This window comes from Eubalaena glacialis, chromosome 6 (genome assembly GCF_028564815.1).
Source record: "Eubalaena glacialis isolate mEubGla1 chromosome 6, mEubGla1.1.hap2.+ XY, whole genome shotgun sequence".
Classification (NCBI taxonomy): Eukaryota; Metazoa; Chordata; class Mammalia; order Artiodactyla; family Balaenidae; genus Eubalaena; species Eubalaena glacialis.
In genome coordinates, this window is record NC_083721.1 from 116,175,963 (window position 1) to 116,186,450 (window position 10,488).

The following is a 10,488-nucleotide window of genomic DNA, read 5'->3' on the forward strand; positions in this document are numbered from 1 at the left end:
CTAGTCATCAACACCATGTTACTGCCAACCAATAAGAACAAAAAAGCTAAATCTAAAAAACCAAACAAACAAACACACACACAACAGTACACACAAAAATGTGCAGATCCGTAACATTTTTTTTCACAGCTGATTAAAAAAAAAAAAAAATACTACCGTTCTCCCCCAGACTCCCCTTTGATACAGTAGGTAAACAAAATAGATTTTTTTTTCCCACAAATATCAGCAGACACTTTCTGGCACCCCACACTGTATTGGCATCAGTGTTAACAGTCCCAGTTCAGATGTGCAATACTTCAGATTGGATATACTGTAACAAGAATCCAACTTTGCATAGACATCCTCAGAATCGCAGTCACGGGGTTGCCCTTCCAAGCTGGCAGAAAAGGAACCCGATCTTAATTTCCAGCTACTCCTGGAAAACAAGGAAAAAACAAAAGTTTCTTCCTCTCATCCTGCTCCTTCATTTGGTTCTCCCGGACTTCCTTCCGTGTATTTAAAACTTGGAACTAGAAAAACGTTGTTGAAAAAAAAAAAGAATTCCCCCTTTTCCACCTTCTCCCCATCCTCTTCCTCCCCCACCCCATTTTTTTTCCAGGCTGAAACTTTCGCTTGCCGGTGTCAAGCTGCCATACTGCGCCGCAACGGCTGCTTCAATGGGGAAATATGCGTCAACCAAAATCAATGAGAAACGTACATGCTGCAAAGAGCCACATTTCCACCGGGTCTCGGATGGTCATGACGGGACATCCCCTCGGACACGGGGCAGAGGCAGGGGACGCGGCCACAGCGGGCAGCCGGGCTCCCGGGACACGCCGGCTGATGCAAAGTCGTCTCCAATCTCAAAGCAAGAAGAGAAATCACATTTAGAAGAGTCGGGTGCGTTTGGCTTTTGTGCGCAGAGCGCGGCCGGCGCGCGGCAGCCGCGGGCGCCTCAGAGGATCACGCAGGCCGAGCAGCAGCCCTCGTCGCCGTTGGGCTGAGCCGCGTAGTTCATCTGCCTCACGATCTCGGCGAACAGCTCGTCCACCGAGGCTTTGTTTTTGGCCGACGTCTCCATGAAGGGGCAGCTCCACTCCTCGGCCAGGGCCTTGCCCTCGCCGAACGAAACCTCGCGCTCGCCCTCCAGGTCCACCTTGTTGCCCACCAGGATCATGGGCACGCGCTCGTACCGCTTCACGCGGATGATCTGGTCCCGCATGGGCTTGATGTCCTGGAAGCTCTGCTGGTTAACAAGGCTATAGACGAGGATGAAGCCCTGGCCATTCTTGATGTACAGGTCCCGCATGGACGCGAACTGCTCCGTGCCCGCCGTGTCCAGAATCTCCAGCACCGACGGCGACGAGTCCACCTCAATCTCTTTGCGGTAGAAGTCCTCGATGGTGGGGTCGTACTTCTCGATGAAGGAGCCGGTCACGAACTGCACGGTGAGCGCGGACTTGCCTACGCCGCCCGAGCCCAGCACCACCACTTTGTACTCTCTCATGGCTCCGTCGGCGCTCTTGCCGCGCCTGCCGCGGCCCCGTCGGGGCTGCACGCCGGAGGAAGGCTGGGCTTGGCGGCTGGACTTCTCCCCGTCCTCAGCTCCGCAGGAAAAACTAAGGAGAGGATGGCAGAGGAGCGCAGGACGCGGAAATCACCAAGCGGGGACCGGGCGCCGACCGGCGGCGGCGGCAGCGCGTCCCTGCGGCGCGGGTCCGGGGCCCCGCAGCAGCCCACGGCGGCAGCGGCAGCCTGGGCAGCGGAACGGGAGGACAATGCCGGCAGCCGGTGCGAGGCAAGGACTGCAGCTTCTCGCCGCGGCAGCCCAGGAAGGCGAGAAGGCGGCAGCGGCGGGCTGCGGAGGTGGCTGCTAATTGCGCGCCGGGCCGGGACGCGCGTGGCATGAGTCCCCGCAGATCGTGCGCCCACCGCCGCGGCCCATCGAGCTCTCTCCCGCAGCCTCCGCGGGGCGAGGGCTTCCTACTCGCCGCGCGCAGCTCAGCTCTCCCCGCCCCGGCGAGCATGCCCAGTGCGCCGCCGCCGGCCGCGCCCGCCGGATCCCACGCTCCTGGTTTTCCGGGGGGCCGGGCGGGCGTGGGGCTGTGGGTGGGGCTCGAGATTTGATTCAGGACTAGCGGATTCGCGATAGGCGCTAGTCTAGGAACTGGAAAAATGTGTGTCGGGGTGGGGGGGAAGGTGTGTGTGGGTGTTTAAGAGACCGGCTGGGAGAGCACCAGTGGGAGGACGAAGACCGCCTTCTTTCGCGGCTTTGGGGTTAGTGCATAGGGCCCCCGGCTCTGCGAGAAGCGGGTGGGCGCGGCGAGCCACCCCGGGGTTGGAGTGGGCTGGCCTCTTGCCGCCTCCCTTTATCCAAAGCTCGTGGACTCCACTCCCCGGCCTGCCGGCTGGTGTGCGTCCCGGAACCGAGACCCAAAGGACATTTGGGGGTATGATTGGCTGGCGGAGCATCTTCCCCCACTCAAGGCGCGGCCCTTTCTACCCGGCCTTCTCTGGCCGACTCTTCTCGTACTTCATCCCTCGGACAAAGAAAAGAGGAACACTGGGTCTGAAACCCTGTCCCCACGAGGGAAGGTGCAGCCTCTTGTGACCACAGCGGTCTCCGGGCTGGGACTCGGCGGGCCCCACCCACCTCCCCACTCGGCTGGGGCCAAAACCCGGAGAGCGGATCACAGCCCGATCCAGAAGCAGCGGCGGCGGCGGCGCCCGCAGCTAGTCAGGGCATGCTCAGTGGGCAGAGCAGGTTTTGGGGCTTGGAAGTAGGAAGCTTGTGCACCACACACCCACACTCCAGCTCAGATTACCTCTCCCAGACTCAGGACCCATTGGCCCCGGGGCGCAAATCTCACACCCTCGAATGTTCTCCCATTGGCTACTGCCAAGGTTTTATCAGTTTGGGCTGCTTCATTGGCTAAAAAGTAGCCTCCGCTCGTGATTGGTTATTTATAGAGATTGAGTTGAGAGGCGGAGGTACAGCTGTTCTTTCTCTGCTGCTCCCCCGCCCCCTTCCTCCCACTTCCCTAAGCTAGTCGTTTCGAAGCTAAGAGTGAAAAAATAAGGAATTTAGGCGGAGAGCTCAGAGCTAAATATAGTCCTTTGTTGGTGTTTTCAAGAGAGTCTGACTTTTTGGTGCCCAGTCACGACTGTCCATTAAAGGGAGCTGGTTACTGTTCTTGGTCCTCAAGAAACAACAAAGTTTGCAAGGTGGTTTTTTTTTTTTTAGGGAGGGGGAGGGGCTAGGATGTGGAAATGAGCCACTGAATTCAGCTCACCCGGTGGGGTGGGGGAATGCCCAGGCTTGCCTTTAGAAAACGTCTTTGCTTTGGGGCGGGCATTCGCTAGCCTGGGCTCGGCTCGCACTCACGGGAGGTACCAGGGAGATGCCTTGACTTGTTCCGGGTCTCTCTCCTTCCTCGCGAAGGAGAGATGTCAAGACCTGTCAAAAGACTAAGCGATACTAGCGTGAGCCCCAGGGTGAAGGGGTGGGAGGGGACCGAGCTGCTTCAATCCTGGCTCCATATCCTGTCGACGCCACTTCCCACTGGTTTAACCGTCCGCACTGGAGGGATAAATCAGGCAGTGTGCTAACGCTTGGTTTCACTGCCTTAGTCCTGCCGTGACTCAGGGCTACGTTTGCCAGTTAACCTTCTCCGAACCCCTTGCCGTAGCTTGTAGTATGCGCGGCTGCAGCGTGAAGTCTTGGCCAAGGGACCCGGCGGGTCTCGGGCAGCAGCCAACGCTTTGGGTGGGGTAGGTGGAGCCCATTCCTGCGCCTGGCCCCGCTATTTAGTGGAGAAAGGGGTTATCAGAGTACTTGGCTATAGTTATTCTTATATAATTCTCCAGAAACCTTTCAAGGCAAATTCACCTAATATGGATGGAGAGAACCTCACATTTACCCAGCGTTTAATGTCTGTTAGGCGTTTTACATGTGCTATCTTATTTACCCCTCGTAAAAATAATTATTATACCTATTTTAAGGATGAGGAAACTGAGGCCCTAAGATGTTCAGTAACTGGCGTAAGATTTCTCAGCTAATGAGTGGCCACGCTAGGATCTCGGCTCAGGTGTTTGGCTGCAGAACCTGGTCTTGTAACCATTAGGCAATACTACCTTCTCACAAGAAAGTTCCCAGATTTTACTCTTTCTTAGGTCGAATCTTGAGGTAGTATGATCAGACAGGCTCTTAAACCCAAGCAAGAGGGACCTCTGCCCACCCTCTGACTCTCTTCTGACAGTGCCGCTTCCTACAGGGTCAAGGAGCTTGAACCCTCTTCCAGACCATGCCCCCAGTAGTCAGAATTCTGGAATCCTCTACCCAAATAGTATCAAACCCTCTTCTAGGATCTGCTTGGACCTCCGAACTCACCCCTGTGTGCAGGAATGGGTCTCTGTTGGAGTGTGGATGGTGCTAGGACCTATGCGCTGAGGCGTGCCCTCCCAGGCACTTTGGGCCCCGCCTAAGTGCAGGAAGAGGGGTCCCCTCTAGTCAGCTTTCCCTTCCCTGCCACTTCTAGCCTGGCCCTTAGAGGAGTCCAAGAATTCGTGATTCACACCTGACCATCCAGGTCTTGCAAAGAAGTATCTGTCAAGGTGGGAGGATAGATCATATTTTAACAGTGTGTTATCTTGATTTGTAACTGAAATACTTACGAGTAATGCTGTGTGTGCCTCTATCTGTCCTCCTGCCCACAAATGTTAGGTGTGGTTATGAGCATGATATAGTAGAAAATGCTTTGTCCTTATAGGCCAGGTGTCTAATCTCAAGTATTGGATATCAATTATTATCTGAGACCTTGGGCAAGCCCCTCAGGTGCTCCTGACCTTAGTTTCCCTATCTATAAAGTGATGATAATAAAATTTGCCCCACCCACCTAGCTACCTGAGGAACCTTGGAGAGAATCTGATGACCAAACCCTTTATTTTACATCAGAGCCAGTGAGCAGAGTTAGAACCCTGGTGTCCTGGATGCCCTTTGCATGGTGCCAGCCTATGCTCAGAGAAAATAATTAACAGATAATGGATGGAAACATGCTTTTAAAGCTGCAGCACCCCATAAATTCATGACAATCACAACCCAGGTGTCTCGACAGCCCTATCTAGAAGAGACCACCCTCAGGACTACGGGTAGCCATGCAGATGGGTATTTTTGAATCTTGGTGGCCTCTCTGGTACCAAAGAGCTGCCACACTTTGAATACTTTCTATTAGGGATTCTTTGATAGCAATTTTTATTACACTCAGATGGTCTCCCTCAGAAAGACTTCCACTGGGGCTCTGGGATTCAAAATGAAGTAATGAATGAAATTGCTGATGCACAGATTTTTAAAGTTGATCACTTCCGGTGAAATTTGTTAGGGGTCTTTATGTACCTCACTTATGTTATGAATCATAATCCTGAACCATATCCAATTATCTTGTACCATAATTATTTACATATCTGTACCTTGTCATCCTAAGCACCGTGTGAATTCCTTGTGGTCAGGGTCCGTACCTGGCTTATCTTTGAGCCACCTCTGTCCCTCATAACACCTAGTAAGAGTGCCTACATAGGAGTACCTCAATTAATTATTTATGGGTATATGAATGACATTTTATCCCTTTTCCAAACTCTCTTTGTGGTAAAAGATATATTTATTTTTGGAGAGACATAACATTTCCTGGATCCTTAGAAAAATGTATATAATGTTTCAATCTTCTTGAGTCTAAAAGATGCTGGGGTGATAAAGTCTACACTTGTATGGACGGAAACACTAAGTCAGTGCTGTCTGGGGGAAAAAATACCAAAGCACCCAGTGGATAAACCCTTTCTCTGAAGAAGACTTCAGACAAACATTTTTGCAGATGACATACAAAAGGCATTTCTAGAAAATAATCTGAAGTAAAAGCTAACAAGTTAAGGACTGCTTAATCTTTCGTATTGACCGTTACATAAACAATGGTCCCTGACAGTGCACCTTTGCTTACACAGTGAGCTTTGCTTACACAGTCAGCTTCTGTGACACTGGTTTTGGGCCTTCAAAGAATTAGAGGGTTTGCTAGAACATGAATCTTTTAAGTCTTCCAGTAAATAAATGCCCATCTGTCTTCTTCATTTATACAAAGTAGAGGTTTATTTCATCATGTTCATAGTTTTAGCTGGTTTGATCTATAGATAAACAAATAATTCTAAAAATATTATTCTAATTTTGAAAATATCAAGGGTAAGTTGAGAGTGACCATGTATCATTATTTTAAACGGAAGTTGATGTAAGACTAAGTGTGCCTTGCAGAGTTCTCAGTAAATATTTAAGTGCCTGAACATGTTATAACATAACCAGGTATCCACTAGTAGGCTTAGGATGTTTTATTTTATCAGTGGTCTTTAAAAAATAATCTCCAGTAATGCCCCTAAAAATATTTCGTCAGTCAGCCAAACCATCATCATTTCATACTCTTCATATTGCACTTTGGGCAGCCAACTTGTAAGAACAATGGCTTGTACTACCTATAATGAGATTTTGTATCTTTATATCTTAAAAATGTCCTAAAATCCTAGCATGGTAACTAAAGAGAGACAAAGGTGTGCCTAGTTTCCGTAATTTCATTGTCTGCCCCTTATCACATGTACTCTGATTGGTTCCTTTCTCCTTTTAAAATTATTTTTCAAAGGAAAATGTAGGAGAGTCTTAAATTTCAAATTAAATAAGCTCTTAAAATCAGTCAAGCTTTTTACTAACTTTTTGATAGGCCCAAATAAAGAACCAGAAGAATCAAAATAGCTATTCTCAAGGCTATCAGATTAGTATTGAATAGTGATCTCAACATATACATTAATGTACTGTGTTATTTTTGATAATAAAAACCACTCATATCTCCATAAAGATGTTACCCTGGGCTGAAGTGTCACACACACGTTTGCTACTACCTCACAACTACTCAGTGGATTTCAGTTCTATCATAAATGCTTACTAATAGTTTGGCCTATTTTCATTCTTTTACCTGATTTTTTAAAAAGAAGAAAAATAAGTCTCTTCTAAGATAAACAGCCTGACCTTCTGTATAAGATCTCATATTTGCCTGAGACCCTGATCTATAGAGAAAGAACACAACTGGCTTAGAGCACCACTTTTATGTGATGAATGTATTCTCACTCAAGGGAAATTTTAAAGAGATTTCACTGATCCTGTTTTTCGTAGTTGAAGGCACAATTACACATCTTAGTCTGTTTAAGATTTGTCTCCTCAGACCCTCTGTTCCAGAGAAACAAATATATATATATAGCAAGAATGGGAGAAATGTCTTAGCTCCATTAAAAAGAACTTTCCTCTCATAAAATTGTCATTATATGCAGATGATATGATACTATATATAGAAAACCCTGAAGACTCCACACAAAACTACTAGAACTGATAAATGAATTCAGCAAGGTAGCAGGATACAAGATTAACATACAGAAAGCAGTTGCATTTCTCTGCACCAACAATGACATATCAGAAATGAAATGAAAAAAAAAATACCTTTTAAAATTGCACCCAAAAAAACATTAATAAAGGAAGCAGAAAATGATTCAAACAAATGGAAAAATATCCCATGCTCTTGGATTGGAAGAATTAATATTATTAAAATAGCCATACTACTCAAAGCACTCTACAGATTTAATGTGATCCCTATCAAATTACCCATGACATTTTTCACAGAACTAGAACAAATAATCCTAATTCATATGGAACCACAAAAGACCCAGAATTGCCAAAGCTATCCTGAAGAAAAAGGACAAAGCAGGAGGCATAACCCTCCCAGACTTCAGACAATACTACAAAGCTACAGTAATCAAAACAGAGTGGTATTGGCACAAAAACAGACATATGTATCAATGGAACAGAATAGAGAGCCCAGAAATAAACCCATGCGGTCAATTAATCTTCGCCAAAGGAGGCAAGAATATACAATGGAAAAAAGAAAGTCTCTTCAGCAAGTGGTGTTGGGAAAGTTGGACAGCTGCATGTAAATCAAAGAAGTTAGAACACATCCTCTCACCATACAAAAAAGTAAACTCAAAATAGCTTAAAGACTTAAACTTAAGTTATGACACCATAAAACTCCTAGAAGAGATCACAGGCAAAACATTCTCCGGTATAAATCATACCAATGTTTTCTTAGGTCAGTCTCCCAAGGCAATAGAAATAAAAACAAAAATAAACAAATGGGACCCAATCAAACTTACAAGCTTTTGCACAGCAAAGGAAACCATAAACAAAATGAAAAGACAGCCTAGAGAATGAGAGAAAATATTTGCAAATGATGTGACTGACAAGGGCTTAATTTCCAAAATATACAAACAGCTCATACAACTCAACAACAAAAAAAAACGCAATCAAAAAAAATGGGCAGAAGACCTAAACAGACATTTTTCCAAAGAAGACATACAGATGGCCAATAGGCACAAGAAAGATGCTCAACATCACTAATTATCAGAGAAATGCAAATCAAAACTACAGTGAGGTACCACCTCACTTGGGTCAGAATGGCCATCATTAAAAAGTCTACAAATAACAAATGCTGGAGAGGGTGTGGAGAAAAGGGAACCCTCCTACACTGTTTGTGGGAATGTAAATTGGTGCAGCCACTGTGGAAAACAGTATGAAGGTTCCTCAGAAAACCAAAAATAGAATTATCATATGATCGAGCAATCCCATCCCTTGGCATATATCCAGTCAAAACTACAATTCAAAAAGATACATGGCCCTTCCCCTGGGAGCAAAGACTGCCACCATGTCCTGCCTGCCCTGTGCCACACAGAGTGGACTGTCGCTCCAGGACCTTGCTTCACATGTGGGGTGCAGGTTCGATCCCTGGTCCTGGAGCTAAGATCCCACATGCCTTGCGGCCAAAAAACCAAAACATAAAAGAGAAGCAGAGGTGGAGGCAAGATGGTGTACTAGGAGGACGTAGAATTTGCGTCTCCTCACAACTAGGGCACCTACCAGGCACCAGTGGGGGACCACAGACACCTAAGGGGACGGGAAGAACCCCCAGAAACCAGGTAGGATGTGGGGTGTGGGGAGAGTGAAGGGGGAGAAGTGGAGGCAGGATGGGACTGGCACCCCGAGGGGTGGCTGGGGGAGGGGGAGGGGAAGGACGCACGAAGGGGGAAATTGGGGAACCATTGGGAGGGCAGAGGATCAAAAGGGAGCGTGGCCAGGTTTCCCCTGCCCACATGGGCCCCTGGGAACCTGCTGAGATCCCTGGCCTGATCCTCTGCCTACCTAGGCCCCCTCCAGCCGCGTGGGTCCTGAGGGAGTGGGAGGGAGAGAAGGGAGAGCAAAAGTAAAGGCTGGACCTCTGAGATCAGCACCCATGAGGGGTGGCTGGGGGAGGGGAGGAGTTCGTACACCCAGGGGGACCCACCCATGGTTAGGGGTCCAGCGGCGACGGGGGAGACCCTGGGGGAGATGGTGGGGGAGGGACGTGGAGGAATGGAAGGGAACGGGGCCAGTGCTTTCCCTGTCCACGTAGGCACCGGGAAGCCTGTTGGGCTCCCGGGCCTAATGCTCTGCCCTTGGAGCCTCCTTCCTGCCACGTAGAACCCAAGCCCCACCCCTACATCCCCACCCAGCACCCTACCTCTACACTCGGAGACCCCCTCCAACAAGCTGGGCCTAAACCCCACCCACACACCCTCACTCAGGTGCTACCTCCAAACTCCGGAACTCCACACTCCACACTCCAGAGGCCCTCCTTCTGGCGTGCTGCCACTCCCCTTCTGCGAAGGTCCTAAGCAGAGGCTCTGCCCCACGCTTGAACGTTGCCCTGCCTAGGCCCCGCCCAACACTCAAACATCCCCCCCCCACCCGCCTAGGTCCCATGCCACCTTAAACCCCGCCCCTGCTGAAGTTCCAACCCTGCCTAAACTCCACCCCCACAGCCAAAGCTTTTTTTTTTTTTTTTCTTCTTTCATTTTTCCTCTTTTAGATTGGGGTTCTGTCTTACCTTGTTGATTCATTGTCGTTGATTCTTTCATATTTTTATTTTTTCTAATAAATCTTCTATTTTTCTAATTTTATTTTATTCTTTATACTTTGTTATTATTCTCTCCTTTTGGCTTGTTCCCCCCCGCCACCCTTTATTTTCTTTTTTCTGTTGCGGTTTTATTTTACCTTGTTGCAGTTGTTTCTATTATAGTTTTATTTTCCCTAATATAATTTTTATCTTTCCAATTTTATTTTGCTTTTTATTATTACTCCTTTTTTCCTTTCTTTCTTTCTTCCTTTTTTTTTTTTTTTCTTTCTTTTTTACCATGCCATGAAACTTGTGGAATCTTGGTTCCCAGGCCAGAGGATGGGCCCAAGCTCCTGTGGTGGAAGCTCCGAGTCCAAACCGCTGGACTAACAGAGAATATCAGACCCCAGGGAATATCAATCAGAGTGAGGTCTCCCAGAGGTCATCTCAGTACCAAGACCCAGCTCTATCCAACTGCCTACAAACTCCAGTGCTGGATGTCTCAGGC

General features: G+C 48.1%; 1 protein-coding gene across 1 annotated transcript; it reads right to left on the bottom strand.

Moving 5' to 3' along the window:
• Positions 1 to 581: 581 nt before the first annotated feature.
• On the bottom strand, positions 582 to 1,716 carry RAP2B (RAP2B, member of RAS oncogene family). The gene has a single exon (XM_061193534.1). The coding sequence runs from the start codon at positions 1,484 to 1,486 to the stop codon at positions 935 to 937; it is 552 nt and encodes a 183-aa protein (XP_061049517.1). The 5' UTR covers positions 1,487 to 1,716; the 3' UTR covers positions 582 to 934.
• Positions 1,717 to 10,488: the final 8,772 nt, after the last annotated feature.

Coding starts and splice junctions, on each gene's coding strand:
- RAP2B (XM_061193534.1), bottom strand. CDS start 1,486: ATGAGAGAGTACAAAGTGGTGGTGCTGGGCTCGGGCGGCGTAGGCAAG.